The sequence below is a fragment of the Rhincodon typus genome, chromosome 13, assembly GCF_021869965.1.
Source record: "Rhincodon typus isolate 14 chromosome 13, sRhiTyp1.1, whole genome shotgun sequence".
NCBI classification, from domain to species: domain Eukaryota; kingdom Metazoa; phylum Chordata; class Chondrichthyes; order Orectolobiformes; family Rhincodontidae; genus Rhincodon; species Rhincodon typus.
In genome coordinates, this window is record NC_063344.1 from 42,111,815 (window position 1) to 42,130,953 (window position 19,139).

The following is a 19,139-nucleotide window of genomic DNA, read 5'->3' on the forward strand; positions in this document are numbered from 1 at the left end:
TTTTACTGTTTCTCAGGGTACTTTTGACAATGTTGAATTCATGGGTTACACCAGTGGCTACATGTCCTGCATATTTTATCTTGGCTCTCGTTTTCCACAGCTGTACAAAAATGTGAGTAATTTATTGAGCCTTTGCATTTTGGTTTGTAAAAGTTAGGATATTACTGTTCAATATCAGAAAAACAGTGTTTCCTTCCTTTATGTTTCTTCCTGTATTTGTCAACGTAGTGTTGCCAGAGAACACAACGGATATTTACTTATTAGTTCCCTCAAATGAGAAGCATAAGAATTCAAACTACAAACTTGGAATTCGCTAACACAAAAGTAACATCTTTATTGTCCATGCAGTCAGCACTTTATGAATTACAAAGATTTCCATTTATGGACCGAAGAGGACTGAAATCCATGTTACTGTAATTGGTCAAAGATCATTTGTCTTGATCTGACAGGAGATGTTATACAATAATTGATTCTGCAATATGCAAATTTGACTTGCCAGAGGGGTTCAATTGCAACAATTTTAATATTTAATATTTAAAGGAGTCCTTATTTCTGTGTCATTGGCTAGACTACAGGTTCACTGTATTAAACAAAGGCATGGTTTGTATATTCTGATCGTTGCAGTTCCAAAGGAAATCCACAGAAGGTACATCCTATTTGCTGTTTGCACTGGCAATGGTGGGTAATACAACATACGGACTGAGTGTGGCAGTAAAAGTGCCTGAAAATGAAGTATCAGCCAAAAAATACATCCTCCATCATCTGGCCTGGCTAATAGGTAGCTTTGGGGTACTGTTGGTGGATTTCTTTGTATCCTTTTCAATGTTAACTGTTGCAATATACATACAACATTTCTTTTAGTTATATTAGGGGCTAGCTTAAATGGCAATGAGAGAGAAAATCTAATTTTTTTTGGAAGTGTTTTCAATTTTGATTGCCACATGTTCAGTCCATTAAGAAATGTTAAACTTTTTGAAGATTCCAGAGCATTTTAATTCTGAGTCGTGCATTGTTGAAATAGATTTGAAATTTGCACTTATGCAAATAGAATTGCAAAACAATCAGTGAAAGTGATGGAAAATTTAAATGACACAAGAAGTGGGGAATGTTAGAACGTAAAACTACTGAGAAGCAGATGCTGATTTGGGAGTGAAGTTGAGAAAACATCTCTGAAATTCTATCTGCCTACGCTTGTCCAATTACTCAACCTACCTAAATCTGTTGCATGTTACTTCATCGTCCTCATAACATGCTTTCCCATTTAAATTTGCATCCTCAGCAGACAGTGGATACTTTTGTATGTGGTCCCTAATCTAAGTCACTAATCTCAGTTATAAACAGTTTAAGCCCAAACTCTGGTGCTTGCAGTAGCTCACTTGTTAATGTCTCCGAAGCTGATTGTTATCCACTTATTTTGACTGTTTTTTGTTTGTTGATTATTCCTAGATTCAGTATATTTCCCCAATTTGATGAACATTAATTTTATGTTATAACCTCTTATATGGCACCTTATTGAATGTTTTTTGAAAATTTGTATATGTATCTATTAGGTCCCCCTTGTCTACCCTATTAGTTGCAACCTCAAAAAATTCTAACAGATTTGCTAAGCATGATGTCCCTTTCATAAATCCATGTTAACAGTGCCCAGTCATGTTGCAATTTTTAGGTGCACTGATACCAATCCCATCTTTATTTGTTCCCCTACTAATGTTATTAGGCTAACCAATTTATATTTCTGTACTTACCTTCTCCCTCGTCACAACCCCTTGATTCACGATTACAGTCAGAATGTCTTTGTGTCTTTTATGTGAAAGAAAAACACAGAGGGGTTTTGGCTCCCATCTGAAGAGCTGGCAGTACTTTGTGTTGTCTCCTTCTCACAACACCCACTGGTATTAAATGCTAATCAGATAGTTGAGAGGTCACTGGTGGGTCTTCCACTGGTTTCGGACCAAGGGAGTAGGAAGTCCCACTTACTGAGCACTGTCAACCAATTAGAGAGTGTTATTTTGCTCAGCAGCACTGCTGGAGAGGTAGTGGCTGCTGTGGAACAGACACTCACATGGTTTCCAGATCTCCATGGAATCCCTGGATTAGGTTGAGTTGTGATGGGAAATATTTTACTAGATGGGGGTTACAATAGAGAGGATGTAGGGGTGTCAGCAGTATGGGTACAGTGTAGCTGTCAGTGAAGCCCTTACCTCGTGCTGAGTCCCTGGATCAAAGAAACACCTTTAAACAAGGGACCCTCCTCAGAGATCACAAACAGCCCTTTTAACACAAGCCTTGGTAGGATTGGGCATTAATTGTCCACTTAAGGGCCTTAATTAACACGAGGTCAAAATGCATTTATGGGCCTTCTGGCCACAGGCTTGATTGGAAGGGTTGGGGGCTAGCAGGGTCCTCACCTGCCACTGGTCCTCCTAATTAAATAACCTCCTCACTTCCAAATTCATCTTTACACAGATTTAATATTCTTCCCTAAATATTTGTTTAATGAGTAGGATGATCCCAGCCTCTCAACGCCATGTGAAATGACGAGCAAGTTGGGAAAATGCCGCAAGAATGAGAAATTAGGTTCTCAGCATCAAGAAATAAAAGCTCAACATTTCCATTTACGGTTTTAATACCTAGGGTGACATTCTCACAAGCGAGTGGGGACCAATTTGCATGAATTAACATCTCATTCCTGCCTCATCTCACCTCATTTATATGCAAGTTGCTCTATACTCAGGCAAGGGAGAGAAATTAACTGGTGCCAATTCCGACATCAAAGTCAGATTGGTTACATTGTCAGTGTCTCCTCTGAGCCTTCATCTTGCCCATCATTGCCTGATATCTGAAGCATGCTCCATGGAAATGATTACCTGCATCCTCTGACCACAGAGGTTGGCATTGGCAAAGTACCAGCTTCACCACTTCATCATGACTCATCTCAGACAAAAGTATAATACAGGTTCAGTTCCTCCGTACTGCTGTTTGCAGTTCACTGATATCTTGTGTTGCAATGCTGCTGCCAGGCTCTTTGTGCACGGGGAAAGGCAATCATCTCATGCATTAGAACAGAATGTATCATTAGGCTGTTGGCTTGCTTTCTCAGCTCTAACTCACTTTACACCTAACTGGATGCTTACAGCATCTCTGCCTTCCTTTGCCGTTTAGGTACATTATTGCTTCAATTCTGAACTTACAGACTCTCAGCATTTTTGTCATGCCTTGCTTTTTAGAACACGCAGAAGGCCAGGGACCTTGTCATGGCTGTCAGCAATGAACATGGCTGTACGGGATTGTCTCATGGGTGGGACTGAGTTTGTTGCTGGTCTTGGGCAGACCTCTGAGCGTATGTGACCTTGGATGTTTCTTCCTCAGGCAGCAGCAGAGAAATACCAGCGACGTGTTCACCAGAATGTGCTTCTGACTCTAATGTAGTTAAAGTGTCCACCGAGGTGCAAATGTCTGAGCTGGTGGAGGATACAAGGGGTGACCTTTCTGGTGCTTCCTTTGGTGGGTTTGTGGCTGTTCCCTCATAGGGTGGAGGAGGAGCTGTTGCCAGACGGGTTGGTCTCTTGTAAGACATGGCTGTTTTGATGTCACTGGTGCCTGCAGATGATGAAAGGGAATGAGTTAAAGGGGTGGAAGCTTGAGCATGTTAAAGTATGTTTACAGCGGTGGTAATGGAAGATCAAAGCAGCAGATCACATCACATTGAGTATTACTTGGCTGCGAGGACATGGAGGTCTCAGCAAACCCACAGGAGCAGTCTGTATCCTCTCTCACGAGGTCAAGGAACCTCTCCTCATATGGTTGAGGAATGAATGCTAGCCGCTCCATCACCTGTCTGGGCTCGCTCAGCCCTCTTTGACTGTTTTGTCCTGCAATGAGATAAAGGGAGGGATTGAGTGAAAGGGAAATGGCTGGCACAGCTGTTAGTGCTGGTGCAGGAGAGGGATAAGTGGTGAGATGTCCTGAGTGATTGGGTAGGAATTGAAGAGTTAAGGAAAAGTTATAGGTTTGGTGGGGAATGAGGTGGGGGAGAGCTGCTGAGGGAAGATGCTGCGTGCAATATGAGAGCGGTAGACAATGAGCTTTGGCTGGAGGTGGATGGAGTAGTGGAATTAGTGAGTGCGAGATAGCAGAGAAAAGATGGTAGTACTTACTGATACAGAGCACAGAAGGTGTTTTGAGACTAAAAAACTGCAGATGCTGGAAACCAAGGTAGACAAACAGGAGGCTGGAAGAACACAGCAAGCAGGCAGCATCCAGAGGAAAGGAGAAGTCAATGTTTCAGGTATTACCCTTCTTCAGGATTCTGTGGAATTGTCCCTTATCCAAATCTTGGAAAAATTCAACCCAGTGGCTCTGCTGTTTCCTTATTTCCAATTATAATCTCTCCCATGTCTGTCTTTAAGGTACCCACCTTTAATTTTGCTAATCTCTTCCTTTTTACAGATTTTTACAAGCTTAAGCAATCTGTTTTTATATCTCATGCTTGTTCACACTCAAATTTTCCTTCTCGGTTTTCAATTTCTCGGATGTCCTCTCGTCCTTGGGCTTTTTCCCCCCTTTTGATGACATATTAAGCCTCTACTATAATCTAATTCTATCTTTAATTTCTCTTATTGACACGTGTTGGACCATTTCTCCACTGGGGCTTTCATCCCTGAAGAAAACATATAACCATTGCAAATTAAAAATGAATTCTTTAAATATTTGCCATTGGCTATCTACTGTTTTATCTTTTAATCTAGTTTTCCAATCTGTTTTGACTAACTCATACCTGGGTAGTTTGTTCTGTTGCGCTTTATTGCTTTAGTTTCTTATCTAAACCACCCTCAAGCTTGATGAAAAGTTTATAAGAACCCAAGAAATTGTAGCAGTAGTAAACAGCTGGCTATTATTTAACCCCATCTGATTGCATCTAAATTAGTTTGTTCCCTAGTTCGTTGTTGACTCACTAGTTTAGAAAACTAAATTAAATGCATTCCACAGGCTTGTCCATTACACTATTACTGCAGACTTGGTTTTCCTAGTCTGTACAAAAATTCACGTCTCCTGAGATCACTGTTTTACAATTGTTACTTGAGCCTCTAACCTCTTTTATTTATAATCTGCCTTTCGCTACAATACCTTTAGGAGCTTGTAAATTATTCCCACCATTGATTTCTGTCCTTTATTGTCTATTAGTTCCACCCAAAGTGATTTTCCACATTGATTTTTTGGAGTTATTTTCTCCTTTCGTCTTTATCCCATCCTTTACTTTCAGGGTTGTCACTCCTTTATTTCAACGTTACCTGATTCTTCTAAAAGAGCAGGTAACCCACAATATTTATTTAGTGATAATCTCGGTGATTCTTCAACTAGATGGCTGTTAGTTCAAAGTCCTTAATTTCTTTCAGTGCTATTGTGAATAAAATTTGTTTCAATGCTTTACACAGTGAGCTATAATTCCTTTAGCTTTAACTTTTACTCTACATTTTCCTTCAAATGTCTTAATCGCAAATGCTCTAATACTGATTATTTGGCTTGCTGTCTTTTCCTTACCCACTGAGCTTATTTATAGCCAAATTACCACTCTGCTCTACAGTCTTGTCAAATCTCTTGACATTTATGATTTTATCCTTTCCTGAATCCTCCTAACTTTCCCCCTATCCCGGTCTTTCCTTTGTTTAATGTCCTGTTGCCTTAGTTCAATGATTTAACAGGAGACTGGTCCCAGCAATGATTAAATGAAGCCCATACCCATAAGAACAGCTTTCTCTTTCTCCATTTCCAGTGCCCCAGGAATACTTGCCTCTGCCTCCATTTAATCTTCTAATCTATTTATCCCTATGCAAATTTGCACATAGTACAGATATCAATTCAGAGATGATTATCTTTGGGATTATGCATTTTAATTTCAACCGTAACTTCTCAAATTCCTCCCAGTGGCACCTCATTCCAGGTGTACTAATATTGTTAGTTCCTAAATGAACCACAACAAATGGATCCTCCCCTCTCACTGCTAAGTTCTTCTCCATGTGCAAGGAGATATCCATAATCTTAACACTGGACAGGTAACACAACCTTTGCAACTTCAGTCACTGCTATAGAGAACTGTTGCCATCCCTGTGACTACTATCTCTACCTTTGAATCTTTCCTTTCTTCACCTCAGCTTGAATGGCCTCTTGTACCACAGCCATTGTCACTACCTTGCAGACCTTTCCCTCATTCACACAGGCAGAAGGAACCTTGTGTTTGTTTGATAAGGATAAAAGTCACGGTTCCTTCACCACTGTATCTGGACTTCCCTCATCTGCTTGACTCTCAGTCAATGTGCCTGACCACTAGCCAGAATCATACCACTGTCTCACTGAATGTGTGTGATTTGCTTGAATGTCCAGGTAACTTGCCTCCTCTTTGATGTCCCGTGATGTCTGCACATTAGACTCCAGTAAGACAATTCTGAACTGAAACTAATCACAATGTGGAGTTTTATTTCAAAACTTGTCATCTCAGATTGTGCTGCTCTCTGTAATCTCCCAGATGCTGCAACTGTAGCACACCGTGTACCCTAGCATCCTCGTGTAACATTATTTATCATTTCATTAAGGTTTATTGTTTACTCAACATAGCTTACATGTTTTAGTCTTCATACCAATTGCTTGTTCTAATTTATGTAATAGCTAGTTAATATTTACTTTATTTATTAACTTAGCCTGCTGCCCTTTGTTATGCTGTGATCGCATTTAGTGATTTTTCTTCCTTGCTGTCACAGACATATTGTCCTTTTCAAATGCTCCACTCTCCATCTTGGCTATTCCCATGTCATATGCTCTCAGCGTCACATTTTCCCAAATACGGGCAGTCCCTCAATTGTGAATGGGTACCATTCTTGAGTATGTTTACAAGTTGATTTGTATGCAAGTCAGAACACAATGGAAGACAATATAAAATAGCTGTTCGTAAATACAGGAAATGTTCATCAGATCATTAAAATTAATGATAATACATTCCTGTGTGGAATCTCATTCATAAGTACGAGCATTTGTAAATCAGGTGTCCATAAATTGGAGTCACCTATATATATAATATATCCATGTATATTACAATACCCTTTCTTTATACAGATCATGCTTTACCTAGGCCATCATCAACAATCTTGGATAATGACATAACTATACTGGAACTGCTTGACTTTTTGTACATCCCATGTATGACATAATATTAATCACTGCTGGCATAATGAGGAAAATGTAAAATCAAGATGCAATCACTCATGAAAACAGTGAAGTTTAGAATGTATTTTCTGAGCTATTTCATTTCATTCACATTGCTGCTGTGGTCAACATGTTAATTTCTGCAACAAGTTTATATCGTTCTGTGTGGAGTTGTGTTTTACATGTCAAAATAGTGCATAGTTCTGATCATATCTTCACATTATCTGTTTCACAATTTTTTCACCAAGTTTATAGGTTGCTGATCACAGATCTTCCAGTTGTATCCTTAATAAGCATCCTACAGATTACTGCACAGTTTATTAGATATCGCAAACGAAGCAACTTCTCTCTCCGTTCAATTCCAGAGGGGGCACCACTCCTTGATGATGAAGAAGAACAACTGAACAACTTTTTACAATTGCACCAGTTTAAATAAAAGAATTTCTGAATGATTGATTACACATAAATTGCTCTAGAACTTGCCACTATTATTTTAGACTTTAATTGAGAGATAATTTGTTTTAATATTTACATTATCCTAATTTGTAATCCATTATCAGTATTATTAAAAATATTAGATCTCTTTCGTTCAGCGTGCACCTTGTGATGAAGTCAAGTCTCAACCTAATGATCTGTTTGCCAGGACTTTAATGCTTTGCTGACACGATCCCAATTGATCACTTCCAAGCAAAAGGTCAAATGTTTTTTCTGCTCTTGACCATATTCCCACCATCCCCACACCACCCACCCATTAGCACCCCTCCAGCCCCATCCCACCACCCCCATCACCTTCACCATGAGTGAAAAGAAAATTGCCTGAGTATAGGCCCAATATCCCTTCCACTGCCCTGCCTGTCATTTTCGACAAAGCAACTTGCATCTGTCTGTCTGTCAGGCATTGCACTTTTCATTGCAATATCTGCCGCCAGTATAAATGCTTGTTAAATGTTTTATCCTTCTTGCTGATCTATAATAATATGTGATTCAGAAAAACACTCCTGGTATTCAGGTGTACACTGGTAAAGTTAGAACATCCATCAATTTCACAAGATACTGTTTTAAATAGTTAACAGCATTTCTGCAAAGATGGGTGCAGAGAGGAATTAAAACATGTTCATAGAAAACGCTTCAGCTTTGAGAACAAAATACTTAACATTTATCAGTAAATAATGTCAAGGGACATCCTGGGGATCCACACACTATTGCTTGAAAATAGTACCATGACAGATCTGATTTGTCTTTTAAATGATTTCACATTAGTCATTATTATTTAGGACTTTGTTTCTTATAAATTTGTATTCATATGGTCAAGCACCACCCATATTTATGGATTACAAAACTATACCAGCATATAACATACATTATCCATAAACTATACGGCAACTATTAAACCTCCATATGTAGAGGATGACTACATGTGTTCCAGCTGATTGTTAGATTTAAAGTTGTATTTTTAGGTTCTCATTAAGTTTGACATAAATGTCCTCTGCAGTTTACGTTTTGTAGCTGCCTGTCACAATTTATTTATCATTAATTTTTATATTTTGGATGGCAATTCCAAATAATCCAGAATCCATTTCCAGGGAATATTTTCAGCAGATTTAGACATGTCTTGAATGTGTGCTTTGCCACGGGATCATCTAGAATATTAACTGGCTATTTTAATACTCAATCTTAAGTCTTTATTTGACTTTTCTCCATAACATGTTCCAGAATCCAAATGAAACAAGTCATATGCACACCATTCCAAATAAAACTTCTATTTTGAATGTAAAGTGAGTCGAAACCAAAAGTGCCAAAGGCTCCATACCATGACAGATAAACAGCAAAACATATTTTGCACAACTCTCATTATGTTATCCTGAGATGTTTACTTTTACATTGAGACTGCCTATTTAACTGAAAGTTTAAATTCATATGTATATTGCAGGTTCCTGATTTATGGCAAGTTTGCAAGATTATTGTTTATTTGCAGGATCTATCTTCAAATTGGACAATTAAAATTAGCAGCATTCAGTCCATTGCATGTGTGTGGGTTGAATCATATGTTTTTGTTTTGGCTTAGTCCAAGTTGCATTGTATTTTGGAGGATTTCTCACCCTATCTCGTCCAGCACGCCTCATTAATAACCTACCCCGCCTATGGTGCCCCTCACATCCAATTTCCATCCATCTTACCACACACCATTCCAGGAACAACTTGCCACTTAGTGGCTATCATGGAGTTCACTGGCATCCCTTGCACCTACACTGTCTATCAAAGCCTGTTGTGCACTTAAGCAAGTGCAGGCAGTCTGCTGTCCTGCACAGTTGCTGCCATTTACTCTGGACATGGCAGATAGGGATAAATCGGTACCCTGGTGGGCAGGCAGGGTCCTGAAGCACCTGCTGGATGGAGTGATGCCAATGTCAGACATTGTGCTTCCCCCTGGACCATTAGTGGACAACACAAGGTCAGACCATGCCAGACTGCTCCAAGATTGCCATCCACATTAAAGGTGTGTCAACTCATTAGAGAAGTGTCCAGCACTATCGGAGAAAGGTCAATATTCTTCTCCACTCCACCAGGATAAGTTCCACTATCTTCTGTCTATTACCTCACACTACCTCTGCAATTGCGCCCACCAAAGCTCATGCTCTACCACTCATTATTACCTGCAATATGTTTCCTATTTGCTCTCATCCACTTCAACTCCAGATACCACGAATTCTGTATGCCCTCTGCAGTACCTATTCATTTGCTCAGGAAACCTCTTCACTTGTACCAACAGTGATATCTGTGCAACCTACTTTCATTCCCCATAATGCCTGCCTCTTGTTCTAAGAGGAAAACAGTTCAGGATAGTGCAGAGAGGATCAAACAGGTGTGCTGCCTGTTCTTTGGCTTCTCAGCCCTTAGGAAAATATTTTGACTCTGACTACCATGAGGTTGACTTACTGTGCAAGAAATCTCTGAATGAAAGCTATTCCCCGTGACTGAGGCCTGCTGAAAACTATGACAAACTTCATGGTTTTGTGTCTGCACTAAACCGCAGAGCAGCACAGTATCTCTGCAAGAGGAAGCCAAAACTATTCCCTCTGATAGTGAGAGTGAGAATGAGACTCTCTCTTTCTCTCTCTTTCTTTCCATAACCACATATGTTCCAGGACTTTTGATATTTCTCCACCTTTCTGAGAAAACATGCATTGGCCTTAAATCAGCAAGTATTTGAAGCAAAGCATTTTGGGCTAGAATGTAGAGTGTGCTTTTGGGTCATGATGGCTATGGCTCGTGAGTTGCCCAAATTATTGAAATGGCGATGATCAGCACACAAAATAGGTGCTAACTGTCTCCCTTTTACTTGAATACTTAGGTCTAGTGGCTCCCATGCTCCTGGCTGCTACAAAAGGAAATTAAGCACCTTATACCAAGAGCAAAGAACTCTTCTGTTCTTGAGGCAGTCTGCACCCCCCCCCCCCCCCCCCAAAGGGAAACAACACTGAATTAAAGGAGGATGATACAAAATAATATTGCTACAATTGTAAACAAATAAAATGGAATACCAAGGCAGAGCATACTTTAGGACAAGTGAGTCAGAGTTGAAGACCTTAGTACTGGAGCTTGACGGAAAACACGATCCTATGTTTCTGCAGGGCAGCTGGGCATCCTCAGAAGGGATTGGGGACCTAGGGTATCAGTTTCCAGTGTCTGGGCCTGAAGACCCCACAGCAATGTCACTAGAATGTTATTGATCCTCTGTTGGTGATCAGTGTCAGTGAATGTATTTTCATATGTTATCTCCTACTCACTGCTCCAACAATCTTTCTCAATGCTCAAAGCATCACACCCCATAACTCATTCATCAGCACTCCTTGCTGTAGAGGACCCATGCCTAACATAGAGATACTCCCCCTCACCCTCTTAAAACCACCAATGGTGCCTGCCTCACACCCACCTCTCACTGACTCCATAGTTATCCAGCCATTCAGTTGAGGCAGACACATTACCCAACACGGTGCAATACAATCACAGACATTTTGAAGATAGTAGGCACACAATACAAGAGAATATCAGATATTATCAGTCAATGCTGAAGAATTATCCACTTCCTTGATTGCTCCCAAGGCTCAACATCTGGGTTCAAGTAAGCACAGCTGTATCTTCTGACAAACTCATCACTGTTCTCGCTGTCTCCATCACTTACTCCCACTGACTGCTGAGAATCCAACTGTCTTGCCAGTCCCATTGAGAAGTGTAATGAACTAGAGGAAAGTGTGGTGCATACTTGGAGTGCATCTCCTCAGGGAAGACTTCACCTTCCTTCTTGCTGCCTCTGTGGGAAGTGAAAGACATATCAAAGTAAGAAAATGCTGAGCCATCCTTGTTCAAATGAACATCTTTCAGTTGTGGCTCCACATTCCTGCAGCTGACTTCCTCAGTGATTTTCTGATCATGCCTCCTTGTTCCCTGGGTAAGCTTCTTCCCACTGTCAGCTGGGAATTCATTGGGCTAACTTTCACTTAAAGTCATCTGGGAGGCAATTTCGGGGTGCTTCATGCAGCATTTCTCTCTGTGAGCTCTAATGATTTATCTCACACAATTCTCCACTACTCATCTCATTATATATACATTTGTGATTCTGCAGGGACACGCTTGTGCCATGGTATGCTCACCTGTAAAAGTACCCACCACCAACAGCACCTCTAGCATTTCTGCCAATGTCATATTTAACGCCCAGCCATGCATCAGGTCAATCATGGTCAGCCATAAATAGCCCATTCACAATGCTGAAGGAGGAGAGAAAGGAAACTGAGCAATGTCTGGGGGCACATGGCATGGACGATTCTTCATTGGAAATAAAATATCACTCGCATAAATGTATTGCTGCTTTATAACATCACCTGCCTGGTTTACTGCCATCATAACAGCAATGACATGTACCTAGTTATAAAGGCTCCCTGTTCTTAGCACCATGCCATGTTAGAACCCTGTTCAAGGGAGCCTTACTCTTTCCTTAATACCGAGCATCATGTTTTGTAAAACATTTAACCATTGAAAACATGACTTTTTAATGAACAACAAGAAAATCAAACCTAAAAAGAATTGACATTTGCTTCTGTGAAAGGGATAGGGATCAAGGCAGCTCCCAGGGTACTTGGCACAGACTTCTAAGATGTGGTACCAATAATCACAGATGACTTGTACATTCATTGAGTTGATGAAGTCATGTTATGTTATGGTGCTCTCGACAAGATGTTAATATAGTCCATAGTCCTCTATACCTGGGCATTGTTGGCAAAGTCTGCTGTTCAGGCTGCAGCACTGAATATGTTATAGAAACAAGATGAAACAATCTAATCTGGCTTCTTCACCAGTAATAGTCTTAATACTTTTGAGGTTTGAGAGATCTCACACAGGTCTGAGTGGAAGCAGCCAGTTGCATAAAAGTTTAGGGCAGATGTCACCAGGCTAGGATGGCTAGCCCACCTTCAGGTTACAGATCCAGCTCCAGGAGTTCACACTGTTCTATGATGGCATCCTGAAATATCCTTAGTCTGTGACAGCAATGTGCCTTGCTTTTCGTGTGGAAGTAGCATTGAGAAAAATAGTCTCTGGGCGTCTTGTACCTTTGCATCCTGATAGAACCTGCAACAACCTGCATGTGGAGCTGCTCAGCAGTCACCAGAGATTGCTGCTAGTCCTGGGCTTGCTGGCACATTTGTTCCAATTCAGTTTCTCTCTGACTTCACTGCACCAAGGCCAGAGTGACATTAACCTCTTCTGTTGTTTGATCCACTGGTGACAGATCCAATGAATCTGTATGAGGGTTATTAGGTACAGAACAGTTCCTTAGTAGTGTGAGCACTTTGCATTTGCACGACACATAAACAACCGTATAGTCCTCTGTACTGTGGGACATGAAGGACTCCATGGAAGGAGGACAGTGAAATGCCTCGACGCAGACCATTTCTATAGTGGATCATATTCTGATGTATGCAGCACAAATCATGCTATGCAAATACAGTAGGAGATTATAAATGAGGCATGATTATTGATACCTTGTTCCCCCAACACTACCATTCCCTACATCACCAGAAAGGCATCATTATACCTAACAGCGTGTTGGCAAATACTTACAGTTCATAGTGAGAAGAAACCAGCTCCTTGCATTTGTGCAGGCCATGAGACTTTGGATTGTATCAGTGAACTGTAGTCTGGACTGACACTTTTAAATTTGTTAATAGATTATTTTTATTTAAAATTAAAATCTTAATTTTTTAAAATTCATTTGTGGGATGTGGACGTCACTGGCTGGCCAGCATTTATTACCCATCCCTAGTTGCCCTTGAGAAGGTGGTGGTGAGCTGCCTTCATAAACTGCCGCAGTCCACCTGCTGTGGGCTGACCCACAACACTAGTAGGGAGGGAATTCCAGGATTTTGACCTAGTGACAGTGACGGAACGGCGATATACTTCCAAGTCAGGATAGTGAGTGGTTTGGAGGGGAACTTGAAGGTGGTGTTGTTCCCATATATCTGCTGCCCTTGTCCTTCTAGATGGAAGTGATTGTGGGTTTGGAAGATGCTGTCTGAAAATCTTTGGTGAATTTCTGTTGTGCATCTTGTAGATAGTGGCAGCAGTGTGTACTAATTGGTGGTGGAGGGAATGGATGCTTGTGGATGTAGTGCCAATCAAGCAGACTGCTTTGTCCTCGATGGTGTCAAGCTTCTTGAGTGTTGTTGGGGCTGCACTCATCCAGGCAAGTGGGGAGTATTCCATCATACTCCTGACTTGTGCCTTGTAGACGGTGGACAGGCATTGAGGAGTCAGGAGGTGAGTTACTCACCTCAGTATTCCTAGCTTCTAGCCTGCTCTTGTAGCCAATGTATTTATGTGGTGAGTCCAGGTGAGTCTCTATTCAATGAATCCCCCAAGATGTTGATAGCGGGGGATTCAGTGATGGTAACACTGTTGAATGCCAAGGGGCGGTGATTAGATTGTCTCTTGTTCGTAATGGTTATAGCCTGGCATTTGTGTGGTGCAAATGTTACTTGCCACTCATCAGCCCAAATCTGGACATTGTCCAGATCTTGTTGCATTTGAACATGGACTGCTTCAGTATCTGAGGAGTCGTGAATGTTGCTGAACATTGTGCAATCATCAGCGAACATCCCCATTTCTGACCTCATGATGGAGGGAAGGTCATCGATGAAGCAGCTGAAGATGGTTGGGCTGAGGACACTATCCTGAGGAGTTCCTGCAGAGATGTCCTGGAGCAGAGATGATTGACCTCCAACAACCACGACCATCTTCCTATGTGTCAGTTATGACTCCAACCACTAGAGAGTTTGCCCCCCAATACCCATTGATTCCAGTTTTGCAAGGCTCCTTGATGCCACACTCAGTCAAATGCAGCCTTGATGTCAAGGGCTGTCACTCTCATCTCACCTCTGGAATTCAACTGTTTTGTCCGTGTTTGAACCAAGGCTGTAATGAGGTCAGGAGCTAAGTGGCCCTGGCAGAACCGAAACTGGGCGTCGCTGAGCAGGTTATTGCTGAGTAGGTGCTGCTTGGTAGCGCTGTTGATGATACCTTCCATCACTTTACTGATGATCGAGAGTAGACTGATGGGGTGGTAATTGGCTGGGTTGGATTTGTCCTGCTTTTTGTGTACAGAATGTATTTGGGCAATCTTCCACATTGTTGGGTAGATGCCAGTGTTATAACTATACTGGAATACCTTGGCTAGGGGAGTGAGAAGTTCTGGAGCACAAGTCTTCAGTACTTTTGCCGGAATTGTCAGAGCCAATAGCCTATGCAGTATCCAGTGTCTCTGTCTGTTTCTTGATATCACATGGAGTGAATCGATTTTGCTGAAGACTGGTATCTGTAATGCTGAGGACAACTGGAGGAGGCCAAGATGGATCATCCACTCGCCATTTCTAGCAGAAGATTGCTGTGAAAGCTTCAACCTTATCCTTTGCACTGATGTGCTGGGCTTTTCCATCATTGTTTAATTGTCCACCAACATTCATGCCTGGATGTGGCAGGACTGCAGAACTTAGATCTGATCCGTTGGTTGTGGGATCGCTTAGCTCTGTCTATCACTTGCTGCTTTCACTGTTTGGCGTGCAAGTAGTCCTGTTTGGTGGTTTCACCAGGTTGACACCTCATCCTTAGGTCCACCTGGTGCTGCACCTGGCATGCCCTCCTGCACTCTCCATTGAACCAGGGTTGATCCCCTGGCTTCTTGGCAATGGTTGAGTGGGGGATATGCCAGGCCATGAGGTGACAGATTGTGCTGGAGTACAATTCTGCTGCTGTTGATGGCCCACAGATTACTTAACAGAGATGACTATGATCAATGAGTAATGACCAATGTTATGGTTAAAATTGTTTGAAGTAGAAGCAGGATTAGGCCATTTGGCCCCTCAAGCCTACACTACCATTCAACAAGACCATGACTGTTCTGCCCCAGGCCTTAACTCCTCTTTCCTGCCAGTTTTTCAGCATAGCCATTAACTCCCTGATATTTCAAAAGTTTATCTACTTCCTTTTCAAATATTTTCAGTGATCTAGCCTCCACAACTCTCTGCAGTAGAGAATTCCAAACTTTCACTACCCTCCAAGAGAAGAAATTCATTCACATCTCAGTTTTAAATGAGTGTCATCTTATTGTATCATTATGTCTCCCAGTTCAAGATCCACCTGCTGGTGGAAATATCTTCTCAACATCTATCTTGTCAAGCCCCCTCAGAATCTTCTATGTTTCAATAAGATCACCCCTCATTCTTCAAAATTCCAATGAATAAAGGCTTAACCCGTTTAGCCTTTCTTGATAAGTCAACTCTTTCAGCCAGTAATAAGTCTAGTGAATCTCTTCTGACCAGCCTCCAATGCCAACACATCCTTTTTTAAATAGGGGGACCAAAACTGTACAGGCTACTCCATGTCAATGCCACCAACAGCCGGTGTAGTTGTAACAATACTTCCTTGTTTTAAACTCCAAACCCCTAGCAAGAAATAACAACATATTATTTTCCTCTTAATTACTTGTCACACCTCCATACTAATCTTTTATGTTTCGTGCATGAAAACACTCTGCACTATATTTTTGGGGTCTCCCCGCTTTCAAATAATAGTTTGTCTTTTGATTCTTCCTGCCAAAGTGCATGACTTCACTCTGTGACAAAGATTTGGATCCCAGATATTTGGTCACTAGGTGCATTTCACATGCAGGACTTCGTGATTATAGATATCTTTGAACTGTACTGTTTAATTGCCCTTAAAGAGCCTCACATCACTCTCAAGTAAAGCCAGAAAGACAGAACTATTAGCTTCATTCACTCTGGGTGTGCCATTTTTAATTTATACTGCCTTTTTGTGATTTGGATGAGGATGCAAGGCCACACAGCTCATGTTTAACAAAATGAGTCACATGCCCAGCTTGTCAATCTAGGTGACCCCTCCCCTGAAATAATTCCATAGAAGCCAGTATCCCATCACCAAGTCATCCTTTATTTACACACAGACGGTGCTTGATTCTGATCCAGCACCCTCAGAGCCAGTTTTCAGAGTCAGCAGAACCTTTGCACTCCTGTTTATATCTGTCACCCAGGGTGCCCTGATTGGACCAGATTAACAGCCAGAATCAGGGAACTTATATATTCTGTGAGATCCACCTGGCTAACCTCATTATAATTACTATGCTCCCCGACTCCCCAGTCCAACCCTTCTCAGATCATAGTCCTTTCTTTCTCAGAGATCCTGTTGACCTCATCTGTTCTGAGTTTCCATATGTTCCCACCCACCTCCTTCATATAAGTCTTTATCTCCCAACATTACCCTCTGAGCCCCAGGCTTTCAAGTTAGTTATGCCAACATTGATGTTAGAGTGGTGACAAAGTATTATTATCTCTCAACCTTTGAGTTGGTCCCATCATAATTATCATCCTCTCTGTATCCCAGCATATTGCCTCCAATCACCACAATTGACTTCCCAACTTCCCTACCACAGAGATGACCCCTTATAACCTCAACCCCGCCCCCACAACCACCGACATTCAGCGAAGAGACACCAAGGGCAGGACAGTGGTGTACCCTGTGACTTGTTGAATGGTGAGTGACCAGAGGCCTGACTGACTTCTGTGCAGCTCCTTACCTGAGTTTACTTTAATCCCCATGGTTGTACTGTACCTGCTGCACTGCCCACGGTCCACTCCCCAAACCCCAACTGCTCCAAGAGGCTGCTTGTGTCCACGCCCCTGGCACACTGCCCTTGACTGTTGTGAGCCCCCTGACTGATGACAGACTCCTTGACTTGACAAAGGGCTACTCCCCTTTGACTTTATGAGACACCCATTTGTCCAAAGCACATGTAGTGTTTTTGTCACCTAAGCTTTGGTACATGCTGTAGGTGTAACATTGACATCGCACAATGCCATACAGCAACATGTCCAATCCCTTGACTAGTCGCTGCTGGCAACCATGACATCTGTCAGGCTTTGTGCCTGTGCTAAAAGTCAAGGAAAGACAAAAGTATCATGAACCAGTAGGTTCTGAATGAGGTAGCAAAGTGCAAAAAGGCAGGCAACTCAGAGACGTTGCAAGCATCTAAGTTGGTATGAAGTCAGTAAGCAATACAAAGGCAACTGAAGCCCGCTGAGGTGCACTCTGCTATGAGGTCTGAGATACAAATTGGCTTGGCAGCAGCATAACAGTGAAAGGTGCTATGGTCCCCAAAGTGAAGCATTAAAGTGAATGAAAAGTGAGTTAAAGTGAATTAAGTACATATTAAAGTATTATAAGTACATAATGATGTGGTGAGGCCGATGTGTGTTGAATGAATGGGAGTTCAGGCAGTTGCTGGAGCATGCCCTGAGATATTGGCCAACATGGAGGCCTGGGCAAGCAAGTGGAGAGCTGCATCTGGCAGGTACACACTCAGACTTCCATGTTAGGGAATGTCACTGTCTAGTTTTTCTCTCTGCTGTGTGAGACAACAGCAAACTGAGGTATAAATGAATGTATAAATGAAGGGAGAATAGGTAATAATAAGACATAAATGTGATCATGTAGGTATCTCAGCACTAACTATGAGATTCTAAATTCACTGTTCAAACTTTGGGTGGAAAATTGGACTCCTTGATTCTTGACATTGAGCATCTAGTTTTATCAATCTCAGCATATTTTCCCAGTGGACTCGCCATTACCTACATTGTTCAGGGACTGGGAGAACTCTGCCCATTCTCTCAATAGACCCTTACAACTCTCAGCACCAGCTTTAGGGAGGCAACAGCGAAGTGTGGTCTTGTTTGTCGTGATTCTAATGTTGCAGCTTTTGCAAAGTCATCGACCTGAAATGATAACTCCGTTTCTCTATGCACTGCTTCTGTCTAAAGTGCTGATTATTTCAAGGATTGTTTCTTGCTCCTGTTTCTCGATCTGTTTAAATCCCTGTATAGTATAACACGTAAAGTTTTATCATGGAAGTGTCCCTTTAATTAGTTGAGCTGAAATACATGGATGTGGGTTCTTATGCCCACTCCCACTAAATGGTTTGAAAGCCAGGAAATCAGGTGCAAATGCAAAGGCAGGTTTTAAAAAAAAAGCTGCTGACAAGTGACCTGCTGAAACTCCTAGTTCCTCATTCTGTATCAGCTCTCTAACACATTGGAAAGTTGAAATCCAGCCCATTGGTTTCATTTGAATTTGTTCTGCCAAACTGCTCTATTTACGTTGACTCCATTTTCACTTTTACTTGAGTAATGCTAAGCAGTGGGTCAGTTGGTAGCACTTAAAATCAGAAGGTTGTGGACTCAAATCTGGCTCCAGAGACTGTGGTCCAAAAATCTCGGTTGAAACTCCAAGTCAGTACTGAGACAGTGCTGCACTGATATAAACAATATTCTCCTTAAAAACTCATCACCATGAGCAACAGAGATAGTAGGAACTGCAGATGC

The 19,139-nt window shown here is 41.6% G+C and overlaps 1 protein-coding gene across 2 annotated transcripts in view; it reads left to right on the forward strand.

Annotated features, from left to right (window-relative positions):
• Positions 1-8,040, forward strand: part of LOC109918580 (lysosomal amino acid transporter 1 homolog) — a 62,936-nt gene extending 54,896 nt beyond the window's left edge. The window contains exons 7-9 of one of the 2 annotated variants that reach the window (XM_048604373.1): positions 17-112; positions 625-810; positions 7,502-8,040. In XM_048604373.1, coding sequence (XP_048460330.1) covers positions 17-112; positions 625-810; positions 7,502-7,633 — 414 coding nt within the window. In that variant the 3' untranslated portion in view covers positions 7,634-8,040. The remainder of the gene's footprint in view (positions 1-16; positions 113-624; positions 811-7,501) is intronic. The other variant, XM_048604372.1, reaches the window with a different exon arrangement.
• The last annotated feature ends 11,099 nt before the right edge of the window (positions 8,041-19,139 follow it).